At 43.1% G+C, this 27,536-nt stretch overlaps 1 protein-coding gene across 10 annotated transcripts in view; it reads right to left on the bottom strand.

Moving 5' to 3' along the window:
* PRRC2C (proline rich coiled-coil 2C) overlaps nucleotides 1-27,536 on the bottom strand; it is a 138,955-nt gene that overhangs the window by 12,561 nt on the left and 98,858 nt on the right. For 2 of the 10 annotated variants that reach the window (XM_082266566.1, XM_082266564.1), the window contains exons 12-22: nucleotides 21,089-21,340; nucleotides 18,807-18,899; nucleotides 18,533-18,634; nucleotides 16,281-16,539; nucleotides 15,954-16,178; nucleotides 14,389-14,510; nucleotides 8,937-9,055; nucleotides 6,606-6,837; nucleotides 6,394-6,525; nucleotides 3,940-4,146; nucleotides 175-207 (exon numbers count right to left, since the gene is read on the bottom strand). In XM_082266566.1, coding sequence (XP_082122692.1) covers nucleotides 175-207; nucleotides 3,940-4,146; nucleotides 6,394-6,525; nucleotides 6,606-6,837; nucleotides 8,937-9,055; nucleotides 14,389-14,510; nucleotides 15,954-16,178; nucleotides 16,281-16,539; nucleotides 18,533-18,634; nucleotides 18,807-18,899; nucleotides 21,089-21,340 — 1,776 coding nt within the window. Of the gene's footprint in view, nucleotides 1-174; nucleotides 208-3,939; nucleotides 4,147-6,393; nucleotides 6,526-6,605; nucleotides 6,838-8,936; nucleotides 9,056-14,388; nucleotides 14,514-15,953; nucleotides 16,179-16,280; nucleotides 16,540-18,532; nucleotides 18,635-18,806; nucleotides 18,900-21,088; nucleotides 21,341-27,536 lie in introns of all 10 variants that reach the window. The other 8 variants (XM_082266567.1, XM_082266568.1, XM_082266569.1 and 5 more) reach the window with 8 other exon arrangements.

Here is a 27,536-nt window from a genome sequence, read left to right on the forward strand (position 1 = left end):
CCTTGATCAACTTCCAGACAAATTCAAGCTGACCTTCAGGCACAGGGTGCAACTGTGTCAGTTCACACTATACGTCACCATCTGAATGAAAAATTACGCTATGGTAGGTTACCCAGGAGGGGCCAAGGCTGACACAAACATAAAAAAGCCAGATTGGAGTTTTCCAAAACTTACCTGAGAAAGCCAAAATCCTTTTGGGAGAAAGTTCTGTGGACAGACGAAACAAAATTACAGCTTTTTGGTAAAGCCCATTATTCTACTGTTTTCAGAAAAAGAAATGAGGCCTTTAAAGAATACAGTCCCTACAGTCAAACATGGTGGAGGTTCACTGATGTTTTGGGGGTAGCTCTGCTGCTTCGGGCACTGGATGTATTGACCATGTGCATAGCATTATGAAATCTTAAGATTACCAAAGAAATCTGGGGTGCAATGTAGGGCCCAGTGTCAGAAAGTTGGGTCTCCGTCAGAGGTTATGGGTCTTACAGCAGGACAATGACCCAAGCACACGTCAAAAACACCCAGAAATGTTTTTGGACAAAGCGCTGGAGAGTACTGAACTGGCTAGCAATGAGTCCAGATGTAAATCCCATAGAGCACCTGTGGGGAGATCTCAAAACAGCAGCTGGGAAAAGGAACCCTTCCAATCTGAGAAACCTGGAGCAGTTGGTGAAAGAGTGGTCCAAAATTGCAGTGGAGAGGTGCAAAACTCCCTGATGGTTACAGGAAGCGATTGATTTCAGTTTTTTTTCCCCCCAAGGAGTGTGCTACTAAATATTAAATTGAGGGTGCCAATAATTTTGTCCAGTCCATTTTTGGAGTTGTGTGGAATGTGTCAGATTTGGCTTTTTGTTTCTCCACTTTGTGTCATACCAATACAAACAAAAGATATAAACATGAGAATGCCTAAACATTTGTAATTGTAACAATTTTCTGGGTGAAGTGGTGCATTATCTGACAAAAATGCAGGGGTGCCAATATATGACCGTAGGTTAAGCCTCGTACACACGCAGCGATTGTTGGCTGACCGATCGGCCGTCTTTTGTCCAGTGTTTTTGTGTTGGTTGAAATGTGCTCTAGACTGTACACAAATTTTGTCGGCCAACAACAACCAACTGCAGAAGTGATGTCATGTGCTGGTTTACTTTCCGTGTGTTTTTTCTTCTCTGAGCATGCCCAGTCTTGCTCATCACATTTTTGTCTGCCGAATTCTGTACTGACTGAAGAACAATCGGCCGTTCTGGTGACGGCCAACAAGAATTTTATAGCATGCACACCAGATTTTGTTCGGCCGAAAAGTCAGTCGGTTATCGGAAGCATCATACTAACAAGCCAACAATCGGCCGATCAGACGGTGGCCGAAAATTCACGGCCAACAATCGTTGCGTGTGTATGAGGCTTTACTTAAATCATAATTTTGTTTCCAAGGACTTCACCACATCGGTTTTGGGATCAGCAAACTTACTAAAGTCATTAAAAGGTTTACTCTAAAAGCAATTTCATTTGTTTGAGCCTATGGAAGCATGTGGGAGGGTAGTGTGTCAAATCTGAAAACTACAGCAGGGAGATTTACTGTTGAAGGCAGGTAGTGAATTGGTCCACCAGAGTCCAACTATAAGCCTCTGTTCACATCTGCGCATTCTGGCAACAGGCACAGAAGCAAGCATTTCCATTCCCATAATGCGTGTTAATCATTAATGGCATTCAAAATGCGCGTTTTGCCATGCGCCAGAAAATGTAAAAAACTTGGTCATAAAACGCACAAACTGGAACATGGCAGAAAGCTGCATGTGCTACTTTGCTGCCTTTATCGTACGTAGGTCAGCCCAGTCAAATCAATGGGCTGTTCAACATGTGTTGAGCAAAAAAACACCATTTCAAATTGCTAGGCGTGAACAGGGCCTAAAGTACGTACTAATTTTGGTGCCACTACTCACTTTGCAAAATTGTAGAGCCTAAGGAAAAATTATTGGTAGTATTTCTCACATACATTTGGGGCACAGGTACAATGGAGTAAAACTTTGCTCCTTGTAGGTTAAAGCCTAGAGTGGGAGCCGCCCCTCTTTACTGACAGTACAAGAGAAGTGAATTAACAGACAGATACTAACACACTTCCATACAAACGTATCCAATATATTTCCAAAAGTTTGTGGACACCTGACCACTGAATGGCCAAATATGGATGCCCCTTTAAATTATGGAGATCAGGTATTTCCAGGGAAGGGTTCTGTTAATGCCATGGCATGCAATGACATTTTAGACAATTGTGTGCTTCCTACCTTGTAGAAACAGTTTGGGGAAACCCCTTTCTATTTCAACATTACAGTGCACAAAGTCAGCTCCATAGAGAGAGTTGGACGAGGTTGGTGTGGAGGACTTGAGTGGCCTGGCTTCAACCATCAGTACTTGGCCTCACAAATGCGCTTTTGCTGAATGGAAACATTTTCTCAGACAAACTCAAAAATCCTTTGAAAAGCCTTCCCAGGAGAGTGTAGGCTTGTATAGGTGCAAGAGGGGGGCATCTCTATTGCACATGGTTTTGGAATATCCTAAAAGCCCATAAAGGTGATAATACGGTGTCCATAAACTGTTGGCCTTATACTGTACTATACGTAGTCTCTACTGTCTTTCCGAATTTATACACTTTAAAAGCACAAGTTTAGATAAACGTGGATTCTATTTTTAATTTAGCTGGAGACATAAAAATCATTCCATTCCACTGGGTAATGTGGTGTTTTAGCATAGCCCATTGTAACATTAGTGGGGTTCTGTCCCTGGCACTTCACATGAGTCAAGGCTTCCTAATGTTGCACTGATAACCACAAACAAGCGCAACTCCACTAGATAAACGTAGGATAAGAGACTCTTTATTCTCTAAACAAAGGGGCAGTTTACTGTTCTTAAGACTTTGGGGGGCTGGACTGTGGCCAGTGCGAGTAAAAAATACCCTTTTGTCAAAAGGCATAAAGAATGCCCCATCATTGGTATTAGTGGGAGGAATAGTACCCCATTCATTGGCATCAGTGGGAAGAATAGTGCTGCATTGCTGGTATCATGGCAAGGAATAGTGCACCATCATTGGTGTCAGTGGGAGGAATAGTAGTGCATTGTTGGTATCATGGCAAGGAATAGTGCCCCATCATTGGTGTCAGTGGGAGGAATAGTAGTGCATTGCTGGTATCATGGCAAGGATTAGTGCCCCATCATTGGTGTCAGTGGGAGGAATAGTGCTGCATTGTTGTTATCAGGGCAAAGAATAGTGCCCTATCTTTGGCATCAGTGGGAAGAATAGTTCTGCATTGCTGTTATCATGGCAAGGAATAGTGCCCCATCATTGGTGTCAGTGGGAGGAATAGTAGTAGTGCATTGTTCGTATCAGGTCAAGGAATAGTGCCCCATCATTGGTGTCAGTGGAAAGACTAGGGCCCTGCAGTTGGTGTCAGTGGGAGGAATAGTGTGCCATTTTTGGTGTCAAGTGGGAAGAATAATACCCCATTGTTGGGGTCAGTGCTGGGAATAGTGCCCCTTTTGTAGGCATCAGTGACAGGAATTATGCCCCATTGTTGGTGTAGAAGGAATAGTGCCTTATATCATTGGGAGGAATGTCCCAAGGGCCTGATGAAGGCAAGCAAAGAGCTACATCTGGCCCCCGGGCGGCAGTATGGAGACCACAGCTCTAACCCAAAGACTGGGGGATGCAGAGATGTCTACAGGGAAAGAAGAATGGATTTGCATATATCCTCAAAAGAAATAACTCCTTTCGTTTTTCGACAGATTTAATTATTAGGTCAAGTCCCTCTCTTAGGCGATAGCCAGTACATAGTATTTTTGGTGTAGTATATTTTGGCTCATTTAACAATAACCCTAATAAATATATCATAGCTGCTCTAAAAATTACCAAAAAAAAAATATATATATATTATATATAATTGCAGTCGTCACCTTGCCAGGGGCAGCCATCATTCCATGCTGATTGCCAGAAGGGATTAGGCCTCGGTAAGCCTGGCTCACTTGGCCTGTCCTAGAGAGATTCTGGTGTTGCGCTTGAGGTGCAGGTGGCAGGGTTTGAGATAAAGCAATTAGGGGCTGCCCCCCAGTTGAACCAAAGTTGGGCAAGGACAGCTGTGATCCTTGCATTGGTACCGTCATCTGGAAGTACAAGGTCAAAATAATCTCACTAGTACAAAACACCAAGATTAAAGTGAAAGCTTACAAAAAAACATGACAAATCAGAGCTCAAAGTGACAGCACAAATTCTAAATTTAGTATGGTAATGGCATTAAGGAGAATAGTAAGTGCTTTGAAGTGCTGTGGTTTGTTGTAAAGAAAGTTTGACCCCAAAGTCCCTGTGTATCCCAATAGCACATGACTGAAAAACACTTGGTATCTTTGTTTAACGATCGTTATTTTACTCTCAGGAGTAAAAATAGTTCATCACATTCTACAATGGCAATCTTCAGCCAGATTATAAATTTAGAATTTGAGTCTGAATGAGCTAATCAGCTACATATGAAATAAAAGTTTGCTTAACTGCGTGATATATTTAATCATTTCCAGATATTTTTCTTATTTGGATTTGAAAATGATCAGAGATGAGCACAAGGTAAGTATAGTTAGGCAGAAAAGCAAGAAACAAAACCCCAAAACAGGTCATCATTGATGAAAGCTTCTATTTTAACAGTAAGCCCCGGTTCACACTTATGCGATGCGGGAAGGCTGCGAATTCGCAGCCTGTTCCCGCATCGCAAACGCACCCCCGGCAGTTCACACTGCCATATGCGATACGCTGGGGGTGTCAATGTAATCTTAACGACACCCCCAGTTTGATCGCATATTGCAGTGCGATCTTGCAGTTCGCACAGGATCGGATCACACAAGTGTGAACCGCTGTGCGATCCGATCCTGATGCGGCTGCAAAAAAGGGTCCTGTGCGTGTTTGCTGCGAGTGCGGTGCAAATTTAGCCATACAAAGTGTATGGCTAAACTCGCACCGCACAGCCGATCGCATGTAATGAAGGAGCAGTGCGCTCCGACATTACATGCGAACGCCGCAGTCGCATGAATGTGAACCGGCTCTTAGTCATTCAAGAGTCATAGTAGTCTTGTGTGTCAGTTATTAGGTGGAGAGGAACGAACAAAAAAAAAAAAGAAAAACTGAAGTGTGGTTTAAAAGTATGTGCACGTTCTTTATGTGAAGACTTCTAGCGCAACCTCACACAAAACTGACCGTTCGGTTTTGGTTAGAGTGAGGTATAGTGGGATGTTAAAGTGGCTGTAATCCCCAGACATGAACTATGAATAAAGCATACCCCTCTATAGTGTGTACTTGTCTCATTCCAGAGCACTAAAGCCTCGTACACACGCAACGATTGTTGGCCGTGAATTTTCGGCCAACGTCCGATCGGCCGATTGTCGGCTTGTTAGTATGATGGTTCCGACAACCGACTGCGACTTTTCGGCCAAACAAAATCTGGTGTGCATGCTATAAAATTTACGGCCGATTTTCCGTCAGTCAGTACAGATTTCGGCAGACAAAAATCAGATGAGCAAGACTGGGCATGCTCAGAGAAGAAAAAACACACGGAAAGTAAACCAGCACATGACATCACTTCTGAAGTTGGTTGTTGTTGGCCGAGAAAATTCGTGTGCAGTCTAGAGCACATTTCAAACAACACTGGACAAAAGACGGCCGATCATCATTGCGTGTGTACGAGGCTTAAGTGTCATTTTTGTCTGCCATCAGCATGAGTTACGTCTGACAAGTTTTCTTGACACTAAGAGAAAACTGGTGACAGGGGAGAGACCTCCAGCTGAAGGCCTCAACTCTGTTCCTGTCTGCAGGGGGGTGTGCCCCTTCCCTCCAATCAGCTTCAGAGCTCTCCTCACTGAGCTCTGCACTGTGTAACTTCAGCTCTACGCCCCCTTTTTTCTGGACTCTCAGACAAGCTTATAAATTCTGCACTTGTAGAGAAGAGAAGACTGCAGATAGACAGGTACAATGTAGGTAGGATGATCTGTTACATTTCTGTATCACCTGAGGTTATTCCCTTCCCTGAGTATATTTTAGGCTTAACAATCACTTTGTTTTTTTCTTATGATCCTGATTGACCTTCTACTGCCACAGCAGCCTTTCAGAGAAGTTGGAAAACTGCTGTCACAGGAGAACCTAGCAGGGCAGACTGTGGGAAGCCCACGTTATTTGCATGAAACCTATTCTGAGCTGAAATATACACATACAGAAGCGCATGCTCACCTAAAATAACAGTTCTAAGGAAATGAGAGCAACACACATTGCGACTATATTCCAGATTAGTTGCCCCTGACGAGAACACGTCCCTTTCTCAAGTTAGAAAATAAAAGCAATCATGTTGGGATAGAGGCCCTGGCTGTACTCACCTGCTGAAGTGCAGTAGGAGACTGGGCAGTATTGTAGAAGCTTGTCTGGCTTGGCTGTTGCCCAGAATAAAGATTTGAAGGCTGACCTAAACCTTGACGAGTCTGAGGACGACAATTTGGATTGAGAAAGGTCTTTTAAACAATGCATGCCAAACATGTTCAGAACTTACAAACGCTTACACTATATAGTCAAATAATTTCAACATCCTTACCTGCAGAATGTGTGTATCAATTAGTTGTGATCCTCCCAAACCAGACTGGCCAAGCTGATGATCGTATAAAATAGGAATAGGCTGTGTATTGGTAGTCTGTTGATAGGCTAGACTAGTTTGTGCTTTAGCCAGATCCTGATGTTGTACTCCTGGAAAATTATGCAAAGCAGCACCAGACAAGACAACTGGAGAAGGCTGAGACATATTGCTCTGTAGAAATGCTTGCTGAGACCTGTAAAAGACATACAAACTAAGTTAACATTTCAGATTTGTAACTTGCTGGACAAAGCGATAATTCACATAATGGAAAAGGTTTACTTGCAGTTTATTTAAAACTAAAAGGATAACCTGTTAGGATACAAGCAAGCTGTAATCCATTTCTAATTTGCCACTTCATAGCTTTACTGGCTGCATACTTATTAAAAGTCAATAAGTAATTAGGCCTCATGCACACTGGATACTTTTACAGCGGCTGTTTTTGATGTCAGCCTGTTTTTTTTGCAGCCAGTAAACTCCCAGGCATGGTATCCTATGTGTCCATGCACGCACATAGGCTGTTATCAGCAGTTTTTGGCAAGGGTGTTTTCTGGCTGGAAAAAAACCCCCCAAAGCGAGTGGGTATTAAAGAGGCGCTTTTCAGCTGTAAAAATGCACTAACTGATAAAAGCTTAAAAACGCTGAAAACGCCAAAAAACGTGGCTATTCAGCATTTATCAACATTTTTGAGCCATAAGCTTTTAAGGGAGTATAGTTTTGCTAAAAAAAAAAAGCTTAAAACGCTACTGCAAAAAAGCTGAAAAACTCTTACAGCTTTCTACTAACTTTTTGATCGCGCCCAGTGTGCATGAGGCCATAAAGTGCATCCATAGCATAAAAACAAAAAAACACAAAAAACTTTTTTTTTTTGATAGAACGCGGAATGGTCAAAACCTCAATCAATTTTCTTTTGCTATCTTTGTCCTATTGAGGTGCTTGACTTCCTGATATGAAGACACAACCGGAAGTAGTAGGAAATCCAGTCTGACAGACAGACGTCCCCCATTGGAAGATTTCCCTTACCTACTGTTGCAACAACCACCATTTCCAGTTATGCAAGTCATCAATAACAGTAATAAAAAATATTGTACTGGATACAAGACTAACTTGATGCATCTCAATCCAACCTGCTGGTTAGTGCAACATTACACAGGTTGATCTGTTTGCCAAAAAAGGCCATATAACCACGAAGGCAATTGTTAAAGCAGACCCAAACCCTCCTATAAGTTCAAGCTGCTCTAGAACCTGGCTGGGTGTTTGAGATCAGTGTTCAGAGAGATGATATCTTTTGACACACGACCTAGTGAAAATGGCTGTGTTCCAGGGCTAGAAGCTTACAGCTGCAAACAGATCAGGATTACATGGGATCAAACATATTTCTAATCCTCCTCTGAACACCAACACACAAGAAGCCTTACCTATTAAACAGCGCAGGAAAACAAAGTTTTTCGCTGTCTAAGCTGCCTTAAAGCGGAATTCCACCTTCCCCTCCAAAAATTAAGTCAGCAGCTACACATACTGTAGCTGCTGACTTTGAATATTTTGACATTTACCTGTCCTGGAGTCCAGCGATGTCGACACATACCTGTCCTGGAGTCCAGGGATGTCGACACATACCTGTCCTGGAGTCCAGCGATGTTGGGTGCTGCCCCTGCCATTGCCGGTGAAGCCTTGTACCTACAGCGCATGCGTGAAACGCGCTGCGCATTCCTATTGGCTCAGCGGCGTTGGAAGGAGGAGGGGGCCGAACTTCAAGGACGGACAGCCGCGGCGCGGTGTCCCGGAAGAGGAGAAGAGATTCCTGTCAAAAAGGGGTACCTGTTCCCCACTGAAAGGTGCCAAATGTGGCACCGGAGGGAGGAAGCAAAATAGCGGAGTTCAATTTTTGGGTGGAACTCCGCTTTAAGAGTAAAAACTTGTCCTGAGAAACAACGGCTAAATAGTTTGAATCTGATGGGTTGCCAAGTGGAACAAACCGTTGACAATTTTTCTTATAAACGAAGTCCAGTATCAAGATAACAGGGGACAAGTATTAAGGTAAAACCCGTAAGATGCATAAGAGCTGGTGGTCAGTGAAGAGAAGAAAAGCAGTAGACTTTGGTTCAAAATCTTAAATGTCAAATATCCACTCGCTATATTATTAGTGAAAGAGAACAGTGTGCGGCAGTCAGGCAAATAGAAGCCATTTTGCCCCTCCCCATATTAAAAAAAAAAAAGTTATAGAGCAGATTTTTTTTAAGATGCATTGTAAAATTGTGCAGGATTGTTTTGTCCAATACAAACTTTTGGTCCTACCTGTAAGGTTGCAGAGAAGGAGTAAACAATTCTTGAGCTTGAGAAACCGCGGGAGCAGGTCCTAGACCAAGCTGCGCTTGATGCTGTCCTTGCAGAGGAGCATATATAGGTATAGGAATCTAGAAGAATGAACAGTAAACATCAATAACCCAAGTCATATACTGCATAGTCACCCAGTTGAAGAAACCCCATCCTATCCATAGAATATGTTGCTACAAGAAAAAGCAGCACTGTGTTATATGAAACGATAAATTCAAACAAATCATTTTCAAAACAAAATTATTTGTTTGGAAAGATCTTTGTACCCCTAGGTAGATCTTCTTAATACAGGGCTTCAATGTTCCCTAAAGCATACATTTTAAGGGATTTGGTTGGCAATTCGGTATTTTAAACAAATGAGATTAGAAATGCTTGTTGCAATGCATGTAAATGTACTTTTTGATGAGGATTTCAAAGTGAAATACATCTGGCAAAAACAGGTGTGGTACCAGCTAAACCTATGTTAACTATGCCTACTGTATTTGAGCATCTTTACCTCCCAGACCCGTATTAAACAGATTGCCATCAATTTACTTTTTGTGAGATTGTCATCTCTTGTTACATCTACAGTGCATCCAGAAAATATTTACAGCGCTTCACTTTTTCCACATTTTGTTATGTTACAGCCTGATACCAAAATGTATTAAATTCATTATATTCCTCAAAATTCTACAAACAATACCCCATGACGACAATGTGAAAGAAGTTGGTTTAAAATCTTTGCAAATTTATTAAAAAAAACAAACAAACAAAAATCACATGTACACATTTATAGCCTTTGCTCAATACTTTGTTGAAGCACTTTTAGCACCAATTACAGCCTCAAGTCATTTTGAGTATGATGGTGATTCAAGTCTGGGCCACTCAAGGACATTCACAGAGTTGACCGTAGCCACTCCTTTGTTATCTTGGCTGTATGTTTAGGGTCATTGTATGTTGGAAGATGAACTTTCACCCCAGTCTGAGGTCCAGAGCGCTCTGGAGCAGATTTCATCAAGGATGTTTGTGTACATTGTTGCATTCATCTTTCCCTCAATCCTGACTAGTCTCCCAGTTCCTGCCACTGAAAAACATCCCCACTACATGATGCGGCCACCACCATGCTTCACTGTCGGGATGGTATTGGCCAGGTGATAAGCGGTGCCTGGTTTCCTCCAGACATGACACCTGCCATTCAGGCCAAAGGGTTCAATCTGTTTCATCAGACCAGAGAATTTTGTTTCTCAGGGTCTGAGAGTCCTTCAGGTGCCTTTTGGAAAACTCCAGGTGGGCTATCATGTGTTTTTACTGAGGAGTGGCTTCCATCTGGCCACTCTACCATACAGGCCTAAAGCTCTATCAGAGAGACCGAGTTCTTGGTCACCTCCCTAAGGCCCTTTTCCCCTGATTGTTCAGTTTGGCCAGGCGGCCTGCTCTAGGAAGAGTCCTGGTGGTTTCAAACTTCTTCCATTTACGGATGATGGAAGCCACTGTGTCCATTGGGACCTTGGATGCTGCAGAAAAATTTCTGTACCCTTCTCCAGATCTGTGCATCGATACAATCCTGTCTACGAAGTCTACAGACAATTCGTTGGAATATATGGCTTAGTTTGTGCTCTGACATGCACTGTTAACGGTGGACCTTTTATAGACAGGTGTGTGCCTTTCTAATCAAATGAATTTACCACAGGAGGACTCCAATCAAGTTGTAGAAACATCTCAAGGATGATCAGTGGAAACAGGATGCACCTGAGCTCAATTTTCAGTGTCATAGCAAAGGCTGTGAATACTTATGTACATGGGATTTTGTTTCCTTATTTTTAATAAATTTGCAAAGATTTCAAACAAACTTATTTCACGTTGTCATTATGGGGTATTGTTTGTAGAATTTTGAGGAAAATAATGAATTTAATCCATTTTGGAATAAGGCTGTAACATAAAATGTGGAGAAGGCGAAGCGCTGTGAATACTTTCTGGATACACAGTAGTTAGTTTAGGTTGAAAAAAAAGACATTAGTCTATCTAGTTCAACCAATACTATACTCCTACCGATGCTCCTAGGCGGGTAACCATGATCATATAGTATCGTTTGGCCACTTTAATAAAAACTCTTCGATACTTAAAAAGAAAATATGCAATTTTTTTTTTTTTTTTTTACAGTGTATACATACACACAGATCAGCCATAACATTATGACCACTGACAAGTGAACATTATTTATCTTGTTATAATGGCACCTGAAAGTGAGTGGGATATATTAAAGCTGAGCTCCAGCTTTTGTTTAAAAAGATTACGGCCATGCTGGCCCAAAAAAAAAAAAAAAAAAAAAACTGTTCCTAAAGCCTAGTACACACAAGCTGGCCAAAACAACTAAAGCCTAGTACACACACCACTAGTTTTCACTGACAGCTCCGGTCGGAGCCAATGTAACAAATCCAATGTTAGTACAGCAATCTCTCCTGCTGTTCTATTGTGTTCTGACAGGGGGGCGGGGACACCCCACCCACCAGCCATTGGTTGATAGCGCTAATCGGGAGGCGGTTGGCTGCTAGTTACATGGCTACCATACACACAGGCTGAATGTCGGCCGGTTCGATAAAAACCTGCCCGAATGCCTGTGTATACTAGGGCTTTACTATCATGTGCGGCTGCTGGATGTGCTGAATAAACTGTATGTAGCTGAGGCTACATACAGTACACAGCACTGTTTCCAGATGCGAGACGAGACTTTCCTATCTCATGCCTGGAACAAAAGAGTATCAGTCTGAGCTACGCTATATTCTTTCAAGTAACGCTTGTAGTTGTAGCGCAACGCGTCAGCGAAAAGCCGTATTGACGTCACTTCCGGTCTACGGCCGAGACCGGAAGTATCGGAGTTCACCGCATCGGCGGCTTAGTGTTAGTCCGCGCACTGTTTCTTGCCTTAATGTAAGTGACCTGCATTGTTTTATTAAAGTTTACCCTTGAATTACTACACTATGAGAGTTTCTCTCTTGTATCCCAATTGGAGTGAATTATAGAAATATTGTGGGGTAATAAGGAGATCATTTGAATAAGGAAATAATTTATGATATATCTGTGCTGGGATTTGTTTGATACCTACCCCGACTAAACTGCATAAGGATAGGGAGATATAAATATTACATCTGTTGGAGAAGATTGAGAGGTCTGAGACGTGAAAAGATTACATCTAAACGCTCTTTTGAGTGTAAATGGAGGTGAGCGGCCATTTCACCTAATGTTGGATTGTTAGCTCACCTACCCACGCACCTGGCTGTTATCGGAAGCTGCATCTCACCTTTCTAGTCACCTGATTTTTTAGATTGGATCTTTGAGCACCTTATTCACTGCAACTACCTGTTAGAAGACTTTCTTATGGACTTTTTGCACCTTATCCAGCACTATAGCACTTTTCTCACTTAAATTAATTGTTTGAATATCTCTTATGGACTTCACAACACTACGTTTTAGACTAAGCACTTTTATTTAGTATACGGGATTTATAGATTCTTTATATATGCTTTCTATCACTGGATTTTGATTTTATGATCATCATAAGAAGCTGAATCACTGTCATATATTCTAAAGAGATTTTTTACTTCATTTTATCCTTTTATCACCTTTGATACATCACTTTATCACTTGTCTACAAATAGTTGGCATCACTGTTATAGAATTATTTTTTTAGTAACTATATCTTTTGCCTATAGAAGATTACATCATTGTTACCTTTTTAGTCATCAGTATTTATTATCACTCATTTATTCTACACTTTTATTATTATGCTTTTCTGACACTTCTTTTAATATTTGAATTATGTCCACGATCCGTTTTTAATGTTGGCACATACATCATTTTAAGTGTTTTATCCTCCTTGGCTTATTCACCTTGTGTATAAGTACTTTGATCTGCATTTGCCACTGATCATCAACTCTCCATTTTTTATTTATTCTGAGTGGTCCATCGCTTTAAAGGAGCTGAGCACTGACTTACTGACTTTACTTTATAAAATACACTACTAAATTGGCTGCTCTATCCGTGGTGTTCCACAGTCTTCTATATCTATCAACTCCTTCCTCATATCTGGCACGTCTTATACCCAATTTTAGCGCATAGGTTTATCCCTAATCTATGTATAAAGTGTTGTACTCTTGCGCAATTAATGTGTGTATTTCAATCGTTACGTCACGGCCACATGACTTCTTCAGGGGGTCATGTGGTACTACGTCGCTAGCCTGTGAGGCTTCTAGGGAGCGAGCACGCGTCGCCGAAGGCGCGCTCCCGCGCGGCCACGAACCCCCCCCCCCCCCTGCGTGTGCCCAGCGGACCCGATGTCCGCCCGGCACTCGCGATCATCTGTGACACCGGAAGAAAGGCAGGCAGCTGATGTAAACAAAGCCGCCTGTCATTCTTCCCTGTGTAAGAATGGAGATCAGACGGTTCTACTATGTAGGACCGCTGATCTCTGTTCTTACACCAGTAGCCATGTCCAATCACAGTTAGAAGCACGCCCCTAGGACACACTTAACCCCTCCCTCTCCAATACAGTTAACCCCTTCACTGCCAGTGTCATTTTTACAGTAACAGTGCATATGTATAGCACTGATTACTGCAGTAATGTCACTGGTAACCCCAAAAGTGTCAAAAATGTCAGTCAAGGGTCCGATATGTCCGCCGCAAAAAAAAAAAAAAAAACGCAGATCGCCGCCATTACTCGTTAAAAAAAAAAAAAAAAAAGCTTTCCCTTCGTAAACGCGATAACTTTTGCGCAAACCAATCAAAATACGCTTTTTGCGATTTTTTTTACCAAACATATGTAGCATAAAACAAATTGGCCGACAATGTTAAAAAATTTAGATTTTTACATTTTTTTGGGGGGAATTTCATATAAAAAAAAAAAAGTGAAAAATATTGTTATTTTTGCAAAATTGACGCTCTTTGTTTATAGCGCATGATCAAAAAAAAAAAAAAAAAAAAAAAAAAAAAAAATCGCACAGGTGATCAAATACCACCAAAAGAAAGCTGTTTGTGGGAAAAAAAAAGGACGTCAGTGGGAAAAAAAGGACGTCAATTTCATTTAAGTACAGCGTCGCACGACCGCGCAATTGTCCGTTAAGTCCCGCAGTGCCGAATCGCAAAATAGGCCCTGGTCGGGAAGGGTGTAAAATCTTCCGGGGCTTAAGTGGTTAAAATAGCATTCTTGGGCTGTAGTTCCACTTTAACAACAAGGACCCCCATGAAACAAAACCATGAAAACTCTAGACAGGTAAAATCGCAGAATTCAATTACAGAGCTGCAAAGTCATGCGGCTAACAAATGGAAAATTGTGCTATACTAACACTGAGATGATGTTTTTTTTTTTTTGATTGTCAAAGCTCTAAATATATTCAAATCTCAAAGCCAACTACTAGGTGAAAGTTGATAACATGCTCACCTGTGAGAGTCCAGGCTGGAATCCTTGCTGCTGTGTTAAAGTTGGGGGAGCCAAGCGTGCATGCTGTGTATTAAATAGGTGACTTGTGTCCATATAGAATGCTGGAATTTGTGCTGTTGGACCTTCTCCACAGGAAAATGAATAAAATTTTTGAGAAAAATCTGAGCATAAATATATTATTATTATTATATATACACACAAACCTCAACATAACAAATAATTCATAATGTACAATTCCCAACCTAAAAAATGTCTGTCTGGCATTGTACAGTTGGGATCATTTGGCTTATCTAGTGGCAGTTTTTGGGACTTTAGTGTTTTCCCTGGGCTTGTTCTGGATCCAATTCAGACTTGGCTTTTCTTCTACTTCGTGCCCTAGCTTTTGGATTTCCTTTGGATTCTGCCTTCCCTCTACCTCCCCTGCTTTCCGCTTATCTGTGGGTGAGTTCACTGGTAGCTTGAGGCGATGGTAAAAAAGGTGCAGGAAGAGGAGTTTATGCCAGTGAGGCGGTCTCAAGTTGGCATGGGTATATTAAGTAATGGAAAAACTGGGAAAGAGAAGGGATGATTTCAGATGAAGATGAGCTCTGACAGTTTTTTGGTCATCCATAAAAAAATTAGGCAACATATATATATAAACCTCACTTTCTCAATGGGAGGAAATTAAAGCGGAGTTCCACCCAAAAGTGGAACTTCCGCTTTAGGTATTCTAACCCCCTGACATGTCACATTTGGCATGTCATTTTTTTTTGGGGGGGAGCGGGTCCCTAGTTTTGACAGGTACCCGCTCCCACTTCCGCCCGGAGCGCCGCGGCGCCCTGAACGGACGTTCTCCTCTCCCCCTCCCTCCCTGAAATCTTCTGAGACATGTCAGAGGTCCCAGAAGATTGCCGGCCAATCAAGACGCGCAGCGCGACTCTCGCATGCGCAGTGGGTACCCGGCTGTGAAGCCGTAAACTGTCACAGCCGGGTGCCCACAGCAGTGATGCCGGCCCAGCCGAGACCAGAGGGAGAGGATCGAGGCTTCGGGCGGCCGTATCGCTGGACCGTTGGACAGGTGAGTGAAAAGGCTGGAACTCCGCTTTAACTTCAATAGTATTATTTTAAAAAAGAAGGAGTGCGGGCACTTATTTTTCATTACAAACTTAGATTGAAAACAAAAACAACGGGTAAAACCCTATGTAGCGATCAGAAGGAAGGCAGTGTAGTCCAGGACCCAATAGGCTGCCTAGAGATCATTGAATATATTACCATCTGACTGCACAATCAACTTTAGAATTACCAAAACTGTACAACAAGGACCAATGAAACCTATCTGTACCTAGTCAGGTGGGCCCTTCAGTATATAGATTGTACTGTCTGTACTAAGCTTTAGACTGACCTGGAACATGCTACTAATGACATAGAAACTATACAAAGTTGCATGCAAGCAACTTTTTTTATTTGGCATGTGCATTGCTTTCCAGGCCCATGGGATCTGTCTAGTCCTAAAACAATGCCTGTATTAATCAAACAGTACATTTATGCATCATTGTCTTTCAAGTCAATTTCTTTCTCATGCTTACATTTAAATGAATTGAACATACCAGCTGCAGACTGAGAGACATACACTTGCTGACTCTGCTGCTGAGCCATGAGTGATGGCATACAGCTGAGCTGAGAAAAGTGACTAGCAGAGGGCATGCTGTTGCTGCTCTGAAGTTGCTGTGGCTTCACCTTGCAGATATTTGGGGGGTCAGATGTTGTGGTGGTTTTTGTGCTAAGTGAGGAGGTGGTATATGTTCCAGCTCCTACAGAGGAAGGTAAAAAAGAAACAACATTTTCAGTGAGAGAAATGTTACAGGATTAAGTCTAGATGAACAAAAAACAAATAAATCTGAACAATTACCTACCTGACAAAGAAGTTGTTGGGGTTACTGAAGCTACTGGGATGGGAGGCATAGAGGAACTGGAAAAGGAATTGTAGGGTACGCTGCTTGATGGAGGGGGACCAGAACTGCCACCATTTGTAGACACCCCCACAACTCCATTGTTGCCATTAGTGGGGGCTCCCACTGCCGATGTACTAGTGGGAGGCGCAGCAGAAGTGATGGGGGATCCTTTCTCTGCAACACTCGGGGAGTTCTCCCATGCTTTGCGAGCTGACTCCATCTGCGGAAAATGAAAATTTAACAATCCATAGAGGCTTGCTACATTTCAAGCAACGTTAACAGTAATTTTTAAACCACCAAGGGCTTAAGTCAGCTACAAATAATTTAATCCTGCTCCGCATTAAAACCTGATATGCAGTCTCCCCTCCCTCCGCAATACATTTATATTTCTGATGCCCAATTATATTGTGAAATGTTGACATTACCTGTAAATGCTAAGCCTTTGTATTTAAAGTGATGTATAGTTTCCAAAGAAAACTTACAGTCCACAGAGGGCAGCAGGGGAAGGTGTGGCCATTGTATGAAGGTGGTCTTGAGTGTGCATACAGTTTAGCCACTAAAATGCCCACATTGTCCATCCACAGCAAATTTACATTTACAGACCAGGTAAATGGGAGCAGCAATTGTCCCTGAATCCTCTACTCTAGACCAGGGATCTCCAAATTATGCCCCTCCAGCTGTTGCGTAACTACACATTCAATCAGACATTCTAAAACTCTGACATTCACAGACATGATGGGAAATGTAGTTCCTTAACAACTGGAGGGCCATAGTTTGGAGACCACTGCTCTAGACCAGTGTTTCTCAACTCCGGTCCTCAAGGCACACTAACAGGCCAGATTTTAAGTATTGCCTTGGGGAGATGCAGACTAGAATACTGCAATCACTGAGCAGCAAATGATATCACCTGTGATGTAATTCAGATATCTTGCAAACCTGGCCTGTTAGTGTGCCCTGAGGACCGGAGTTGAGAAACACTGCTCTAGACCATGATCTCAATTCCACTGTAAATCCAGATAGCTTTACATTCTTAAAGTGGAATCTTATTGATAACGTTATAGAAATAAAGTTCTTTAGCAAGAAACGTACATTCCACATTAATAAAAATACTACTAAAATTAGTGCATGCTGTAAATTGTCTCCAGCTTTGTTATGGTTTCTTCTTGCTGGAGACTGCCATTTTGCTGAAGCCCAAAGCTCTGAACAGGAGTAAATATCTAGGCTGTCAGTGGATCGGTCTCTACAAATTCGGCACAGCGCCTAAAAATCGAGAGCAACTGAGCATGTGCAGAGCAGGGTGAGACACTGTATTACTGGATTTTAAAAATTATAGACACTTATTTTTAATGCTTTACCTGCAAAATGTGCCAGCCTAAAGTGATCTAGCAGGACTTAATTTTCTGACTAAAGTTACGCTTTAAATATTTTAAGACAGTGAAAGTTAAAGACTGTATGTGGCATTTTCTAGATGGCTACAGTTAACTATGCTTAAAAAGATCCCTTCCCCTCACATATCCTGTGTGTGTATATTATTTTTTATATATATATATATATATATATATATATATATATATATATATATATATATATATATATATATATATATATATATATATATATATATATATATATATATATATAAAATAATCTGCGTACTTATCCATTTTAAACTGGTACCGTGATTTTGCAGCTTTGGCTCCCTATGTGAGTGAGCGCTCATTGTGGCTTTAAGACTTTATAGCCATTGTTATCACCTATAGGCTCCCACGGCCCACCCTCCTCGCATCTGCAGCCACTCAATGATAGTGGAGCCTGTGCTGCAGGATCACGTGACTGAACCAGATAAGAAAAAAGTAAATACACAGATTTTTTTTTTTTTTTTTTTTTTTATACAGTGTACGATGGATAGCTATTAATTTTTAGGAAAAGCTAGGAGTTAGGTTTTTCATCCATAACAAAAAGATCCAGAGTAATGTATAACGTTTAGAATAAAAACACAATGTATCCAACTTCTAACATACATTGATCAATTTAGAATTTAGCTTTTGTGACCGCTGTCAAAAAACAAGTAGTTTCTTACATGCTGTCAAGCATCAAGATTCTTTTTTTTTTTTTAATCCAGTAGGATGATTGAACCCCACAAAAATGTCAAAACATTTTCCTCACTATTTAAATTACCGTGCAGCTCAATGCAGCAGAGTTCTAGAACATACCTTTAGCGTGAGGTCAACAGTAGCAGGTGATACAGGCGTTAGGCCTGAGGTCTGCTGAAGAGTCTCCCTCCGAGACAGAGGAAGAGTATGAGGAAGAGGTACCTGAAAACCAATGAACAAAAACTTCACTACTCACATTTTGTACTGTGGCAAAAATGATAGAACAGTTCACTTAAACTGAATGAAAATCTAAAGTAAATGTGTTTGTATCAAAACTATTAAGAGACAAGTGCGCATCTGAGATAAGATACTGAAGAACAGAAATAGAACTTACATTAGGCACCAAGGAAGATTCAATTTTAGAACTTCCTGAAGGTGCTGTATTCGGAAGGGCATTGGATGGGCTGGTATAATCGGTTACACTCTCCTAAAATTGTCAGGAGGAAAAAAAAAAAAACAGTGTAAGTAAAGAATATCAATCACAAAATTAAAACAAATTAAAGTAAACCTGTAAACATGGAAATAAGCAGGCTGCCATTGCTGACTTCCTGAAAACGCAGTTGTCTAGCTTCTTTGCTGACTAATTCCAATACTTTGAGTCACTGACCAAGAAGTTTGCAGCAAAGTAAAATCCTAAGCTGCATGCTTATTTCAGATCAGTTTTTTGAATTCCTGAAGAAGCATGACAGCTGGTCAACTGGCATTTTAAGAAGAAGTGAGTAATGGGAATGTTGATATACAGCTCTCAAGTTCTCATTCTATAGCGGACTGCAAAAACTTCGGACAGCATAATCTACTTTACATCTTCAAAGTAAAACTAATGCTACTGTTTGCAGTAAAGTGCATGTATAGCCAAAGTTCTCTTAGTGTGGATAGAGCTGGAAAGGATTAAAACCTTTCCAGTTGGGGAAATTTCCCTTCACTTCCGGTCTAGAAGATACAACAGGAAGTGATCAGAAAAGTTCTGTGAAGTGATGTGAAATGCCCTCTTAGAGATCAATGGAAGCGATGTCCCCACTGTAATTCTGGAACCATCACTACCGTTTTTCGTAATCAGCACAAGATAAATGAACAAAGCTTGTTAAAGTACTGATGCAGTTACTAGCCCAGTGGGACATTTAACAGGTAGACCTACCTAAATTCCAGTTCAAAACACATTTAAGTTGCCCATACATGGAAAGAAATTTAGCTGGTTTAGAAGGGACCAGCCAAATTCCAATCCATGTACGGGAACTGGGGTGAACAGAAGATAATCTACACATTAACTTTTGTACAACCGCCCCATTGGAAAATTTCTACTTGATCAGCGGTGCAGGTTATAGCCTGCAGCACTGATCTGTGTAGTCAACAGAGACGATTCCCCCATCCACATTGAATGTGTGAATGGGGAAATAGAGTTAGTTTTTTTTATTCAACCTTCTGGTTGAATGAAAAAAACGTACTCATCTGAAAATTAAAAGCAGCAGCTTTTTTTTTTTTTTCCATATAAACTATAAATGAATGTATAAAGCACCATTTTCTGGTTCAAGCAGCTCCAGCCTTGTCTGTGGTCCAACAGTGTTTTAAGTTGTCATCTTAGCATTATGTGCAACCGCTACCCTTACTGGTACCACCTAGCAGAAGATGGGTAACCCACTGATTTTTACCTTTACCAGGTGCAGTAGCACTAAAACACTGGCTACAAAACACCATCAACCTGCAACACCTAGAACTAAAAGATGGCGTTTTCAAACAACTTTATTGAGAAAAGTAAAAGGCAATACATAATATTCATAAGTTTGTATAAAATACAAGAGGTATATATACTCATAGCAAAGGAATAACAATCAAGCATTTTTAGTCAGAGTGAAATACCAAGGAGGAAAAGGGAAGAAAAGAAAAAAGGGGTGTAAACAGCCATTTAGACAGTCAGCAGTGTCATATATGTCAATTATATAGCCATTAAGATATTATACGCCTTAGAGGTTAAACAGTTTCCTGCTACTCTATTGATCACCATGCTCAGGTCGTCAACTAAGATGCTAATTGTATAGAGTTGTGGCTTGAAACCGTGAACAGCAAGGAGGGACCATCAGCCCCCCAAGCACCCCTACAGGGATCAAAATGTGCCAGGGAGCAAAGGGTCCCACTCCCCTCGAGAGTGACTATATCAACGGGTTAACCTTGATGGGCTTTGGATTGCCATAACTGCCAGGATGTTTTAAATTTGTTGATTGCTCCATCTCTATAGGTCAGGATCCTTTCCCATTCCTGTATTTCGTTAACTAAGGAAACCACCTCAATGATCTCGGGTATGCTATTTGCTTTCCAATGTCTAACTATTATGGTTCTCGTAGCCATTATCATGTGCAACGTTATTGGGCAACTCGGGGGGGGGGGGGGGGGGAGTTATACATGTCTATACTAAGAATAGCTTGCTCTATATGTTGGGTTTGCACCTTGCTCCTGTAATCATAGAAATTAACTGGAATATTTCAGACCAAAACTTGTGTATGCATGGACAGGACCATCTGCAGACCAATTTTAACAAGCGTGCAAGGGAGAACAAGGGCATGAAAATCTCCATACTTTGTAGCACTTCAGTCACACTGACAAAAACATGACTTGACTTGTTACCTTGGTGCTGGCTCCGAATTCTGGTGCAGACACAGAAAGCATGCTGGTGATTTCAGGGGTTACTTCTGGTATGACCTTACTCTCCTTTGTTGGAACAGGTTCTGGTGTTAAAACTGTGGCTGGCATTGGTTTCTCTTGGGACTCTGGCTCAGACTGCTGCACCTCTTTTACTTTACGATTTTTAAGTGATCTTTCTTTACCAATTGGACCTGGCTTGTATTCTTTACTCTGAACAACATTGAGATCCTGGATCTGTAAAGGTAATAAAAGTGCTGCTTAGGATGCGTTTGCAGTAAAACAAAACAAAAGACTGTTCTGACTGCTTAAAAATATCCAAAGAAAGAAGTTTAAATAAAATCAGGCCTTTAAGGTTGTTAAAATAATACTTTGGAAAACAAAACTGAATACTTGGTTTGTCTATAAAATCCTTTTTTTGAATTACTGCACAGGACACAGATTAACTTAATTTCCATTACGATGGGGCTATGCTGCCACCTTTAGGTGACTGCACACTGGCAAAAAAGATGGGAATTTCCCTGCTAGCATAACCTAAGCATAGTTTTTTGTAGCAAGCCATACACTACAAAGGAAGAGGGTGGGGGATCCCTGTGCCCTGTAATGTACTCCAAGGAAAAGATTTTACAGGTAAACCAAAAATTCAATTTCCTTTTATCGCAGATCCCAGGACATAGGATATCCTCATCTCCATTATGGTAGAGAATAACCAAATCACAAATATGAAAGGAGGACAACACTAGAACAAGCCAACAGGCTTCAAATAACTAAACAGGAACATGTCAGAACCTCACACCGACCTAAAAAATGGCATCCTCAGCAGCTTGAACATCCACGTGGTAAAACTTTGTATAAGTGTGAACGGAGGACCATACATCGACTCTACAAACCTGAGCTATTGAAGCCTAATCACAAATAAGCACCAACAAGCTTTGTAGAATAAGTCCTCACCGAAAATGGTGGAACATTCCCCTGCAGACCATAAGGCTGGAGAAATAAGCTGACCGATGCACCAGGAAAATTGGATTTTTGATTTACCGTAAAATCCATTTCTCTGATGTTCATTGACGGACACAGCTCCTGACCTTCATAACCATTAGGTTATACTGCCCCCTACAGGAATAGGACACTAGGCAGAAAAAGAATCTGGCTATGCCTATGGGCAGTCCCAGGGGGTATACTCTCTCTCTGCTATAGGTACTTTTTTCTGCCTAGTCAGGAGTAAGGACCTAGTTTATTGCTGGGATCTCTGGTCCTGGCAATTTTTTTCTTGTTAGATAAAAACAGTTGAAAAAAAAAAAGTTCTTCCTGCGAGATCTACATTTACCTACTGGACTGGGCGATGGGTTGGATTATCTAGATCCAGCAGTCACCCCAGTGTTGCCAGCAAACACGCTTAGATCTCAGCTCCCCGCTAGGTCAGCTGCGACATAGCCCACTGGACGGGGCCTGGCCTGCGAGTTCAATGCCTCACAAGGTCACATACCACAGGATCTCGGCACAAGTTGCAGTGTTCCTCCTGGCCGACAGCCCCCCCATTTTGATGAGAGGTTCTGTCTGGAGCGGTGCCCATCTGGTTCCTGATGTAGTGGGTAGATGTGTCCCCCCCCCTCTCCACCTGGATGGTTTTGGGGTGGAGGTGGACCCCTCCTTGGGACGGTCGAACCCCCGGGTTCCCCTCCTTACCATCAGGCACCCCTTTTTCATGTGATGTCTACCTTCGAGGAGGCTCCGTTTGCACGGTCCATGCAAAGAGATTCTGACCAAATGGGACAAGACTCCGCAGTCTCTGGACAATCAGATCTGGCTGAGCCGGGTAACGAAGGAATCCCCGATATGGTGGTTTCATTCTCCAGTGCTTTGTCTATGAAAATCCTTAATCCCCTTGTATTGGACAGTGATCACCACGGATTCCAGCCTGTCCGGCTGGGGAGGCGTCCTCTGCATACATTCTGCTCAGGGGATCTGGACACTGGAAGAGTCCAGACTACCGATCAATGTCTTTGGACCAGAGGGAGTAGTCCCTCCATTCGGATTGGTTTCATCATTTGTGTCTCCGGTGGGGCATCCCAGAGGTTTATCTGTTGGCATCTCAGCTCAATAGAAAGGTGCAGAGGTTTTTTGGCTCGGTCATTGGATCCTCTGGCAGATGCCAGACACAATGGTGGCCCCGTGGGGTCAGTATTGTCTGACTTACGCCTCCCCCCACCAACCCCCCCTCATCTTAAGCTTTCTACACAGGATCGAGGCAGAAGAGATTCTGGTCATCTTTGTGGCTTTGGACTGACCTAGCCGGGCTTGGTACGCTGATCTGGTGCAGCTGGTCACAGATGTTCCTCGGCGGCTTCCTCTTAGGGAGGATCTGCAGTCCCAAGGATCAATCCTCTATCATGCTTTACAGTTGCTGGCTTTGACGGCTTGGCTGTTGAACGTCAGGTGCTAAAGGCTAGAGGTTTATTGGAGTCTGAGATTCCTACGCTGTTAAAAGCTAGGAAATCTTCTTCTAGGAGTATCTATGATAGTGCATGGAAGACCTACATTGGGTGGTGTGACTCTCTCGAAGTCCATCCTCGCTCCTCCTCGTGGCTCAAAGTCTTGACCTTCCTTCAGTGGGGGAAGGGGGGGTTTAAGGGTTGAACAGAAATTGGCCTCAAGTACCATCAAGGGACAGATGTCGGCTTTGGTGGTCTTCCAATGACCCTTGACCACACTCTCCCTGGTGCGTACCTTTCTTCAGGGTGTCCGTCATTTGGTTCCTTCAGTGAGGTCTCTGTTGCCGCCTTGGGACCTCAACTTAGTGCTTTCGCTCCTCCAGAAGTCTCCCTTGAGAATCTTCGGGAGATTCCCTTGCTCACATTGTCTCTGATTTTCATTTGAATGAAGACATGGTCTTGCCTTCCCTGTGTTCCAGGCCCAAACATCTGAAGGAAATTGCCTTGCATGCCTTGGATGTGGTCCAGGCAGTTAGGGTGTACTTGGCAGCTACGGAGTCTTTTAGGAAGTTAGACTCACTATTTGTGCTCACGGATGGGCCTCGAAAAGGGTTGTCCGCGCTTCCTGTGTGACCATTTCCAGATGGATCACAGTCAGTTATTCAGGCCTATTCCATCAAGGGTCAGGTTCCTCCTTTCCCTGTCAAGGCCCACTCTACTCGGGCGCCTAGTGCCTCCTGGGCCTTCCATCATCAGGCAACAGTAACGCAGGTTTGCAAGGCAGCCACCTGGTCGTCGGTGCACACTTTCAAAGTTTTATAATGTGGATGCGTTGGCATCTGCGGATGCCTATTTTGCCCACAACATTTGGCAGGCTGCTGTTTAGAGAACCTGATCCCTGTTTGAGGGTGTATTGTTTTTTCAGGTGGGCTCTAGATGTTTTGGTTGAGCTCCGGTTGCCTGGTTGGCTACTGTTTTAGCCTTGGGAAGATCAGGAGCTGTGTCCGCCAATGAACGAAAGAGAAAAATGGATTTTTGTAAGAACTTACCGTAAAATCCTTTTCTCTTAAGCTCATTGACAGACGTAGTCTTCTTGATTCTCAAGAGCTGGGTTATGTTGTCTCCGCAGGAGTAGGACTAGGCAGAAAGACAAAACGTTCTGGCTCCACCTTAGGGGCAGTCCCTGAGGGTATATCCTCCCTCTCTCTGCTACAGGGAATCAGTTCTGTTTAAAGCAGTACAGAGAATTTAACCCAACCCAACTCAATGATAGAGGGGCGGGTACTACGTCTGTCAATGAGCTTAAGAGAAAAGGATTTTACGGTAAGTTCTTACAAAAATCCATTTTTTTCTATCGCTCATTGACAGACGTAGTCTTCTTGATTCTCAAGAGCTGGGACATCCAGAAGCAGTGCCACAAATGAGGGGTGGGATTGACAAAATCAAATCCAATCTAGAAGGCCCAACCGGTGCCAAACTAGAAGTTTTAAAGGCTCATTATAAACAAAGAATGAGACTAAAGAAAAAAATTTTCCAACGGAAAAAAACCCTCGAGGTAGACCACTGGTCTCCTCAAATTGCGGCCTGCAAAACCTTGCGGCCAAATGAGGCATCAGACGATGCCATTACATCAACTTTATAATGTTTAGAAAAGGTATGCACCGACGACCAGGTAGCCGCCTTGCACACCTGGACCACTGACGCCTGATGGCGAAAGGCCCATGACGCACTAAGTGCCCGAGTGGAGTGCGCCTTAACAGGGAACGGGGGCTCCCGACCCTTAATAGAATAAGCCTGCTCTACCGTCTGTCTGATCCATCTGGAAATGGTCGCGGCAGATGCAGGCAACCCCTTTTTGGGTCCATCTGGGATCACAAAAAGTGAATCCGTCTTGCGAAACGAGTCTGTCGTTTTCAAGTATACCCTGATCGCCCGGACCACATCCAAGGAGTGTAAAGCAAACTCCCGAGGATGACTGGGCTTAGGACACAGGGAAGGTAATACAATTTCTTCATTCAGATGAAATTCTGAAACCACTTTTGGTAGGAAGGATGGATTCGGACGAAGAACCACCTTATCTCTATGAACCACCAGATATGGTGAACGACAAGATAATGCGGCCAGTTCTGACACCCTGCGTGCAGAAGTAATAGCCACCAAGAAGGCCACCTTCTGGGACAACGTGGGTAGAGGAATCTCCCTAATATCTTCAAAGGGAGGTTTCTGAAGAACCGACAACACTAAATTAAGATCCCAGGGGGGTAACGGCGCGTGCACTGGCGGAGCCAGATGTCGCACCCCCTGGATGAAGTTCCGCACCAAGGAATGAGTAGCCAAAGGCTTCTGAAAGAAGATGGCTAATGCTGAGACCTGACCCTTGATAGTACTCAAGGCCAGTTTCTGCTCAACCCCTTGTTGCAGAAAAGCCAATATTCGACTAATCGAATAAGACCGAGGACGGAACCCCAAATGTTCACACCATGCAATGTAGGACTTCCATGTGCGATGATAAATCTTTCTGGAAGTCGCTTTCCTTGCTTCAACTAGAGTAGGAATAACTGAAGCTGACAAACCTTTGTCCTTCAGCACCTGGGTCTCAATAGCCAGGCCGTTAAAGCCAGCGATCGTAAAGCAGGATGGAAGATCGGTCCCTGAGACAGTAGATCCTCCCTGAGAGGAAGTCTCCATGGGACGTCCGCCACCAGTCTGACCATGTCGGCGTACCAAGCTCGACGAGGCCAGTCCGGAGCTACCAGGATTACTGGGATTCCTTCCTCCTCTATCCTGCGAAGAAGTCTTGGCAGTAACGCGAGAGGAGGGAAGGCATATATTAGCTGGTATTGCCCCCACGGGGCGATCAGTGCGTCTGCGGTTTCTGCTAGAGGATCGCGGGAGCGAGCCACGAATCTCTGAACTTTCCTGTTGAATCGTGATGCCAACAGATCCACATCCGGGGTGCCCCACCGTAGGCACAACTGGTGAAAAACGTCTGGATGGAGGGACCATTCCCCCTGATCCAGGGTCTGACGGCTGAGATAATCTGCCTGCCAATTCTCCACCCCCGGAATGAACACCGCAGAGATTGCTGGAACAAATCGTTCCGCCCAGCGAAGAATGCAAGCCACTTCTTTGGCCGCTCGGACACTCTTGGTGCCCCCCTGGTGATTTGACATAAGCCACGGCCGTGGCATTGTCCGACTGGATCCGAACCGGGCTGCCCTGGAGCTGCTCGGTCCAGTGAATCAGACAAAGTCTGATCGCTCTCAGTTCCAATACATTTATCGGTAACCTGGATTCTTCCGGGGACCAAAGTCCCTGGACAGATAACTGACCAAGAATTCCTCCCCATCCGGATAGACTGGCATCCGTGGTCACTATCGTCCAATATATTGGCAGAAATGACTTTCCCTGGCTGAGCATTGGAGACCGAAGCCACCAAACCAGAGACTCTCTGGTCTGTTTGCTCAATCGTATCTGATTGTCCAGGGATTCCGGATTCCGATTCCATCTGAGAAGAATCTCTTGCTGAAGAATTCGGGTATGGGACTGGGCAAATGGGACTGCTTCGAAGGAAGCCACCATCAACCCCAGAACCCTCATGCAAGTCCGAAGGGAAGACCAGCTGTTGGACAGTAACAACTGGACTGCTGATTGAATCTTTCGGAGTTTCCCTACCGGAAGGAAAACTCTTGTCCTGACTGTGTCTAGAATTAGACCCAGATATTCGAGCCTCTGGGTGGGAACCAGAAATGACTTTTGCTGGTTCACCAGCCACCCGAATTCCTGTAAAGAAATCATAGTAATTTCTATGTTTTGTAGCAAGGTCTGAGGAGACTCTGCATGAAGCAGAAGATCGTCTAGGTAACCTAGAATCGATATACCTCTTTGGCGCAGAAGTGCCAACATTGGGGCCAACACCTTTGTGAAGACCCGCGGAGCCGTGGCGAGACCGAAAGGTAACGCCACAAACTGATAGTGGTTCTCCTCTACGGAAAAGCGTA

Source organism: Pelophylax lessonae (genome assembly GCF_965119305.1).
Source record: "Pelophylax lessonae genome assembly, chromosome: 8".
Lineage (NCBI taxonomy): Eukaryota > Metazoa > Chordata > Amphibia > Anura > Ranidae > Pelophylax > Pelophylax lessonae.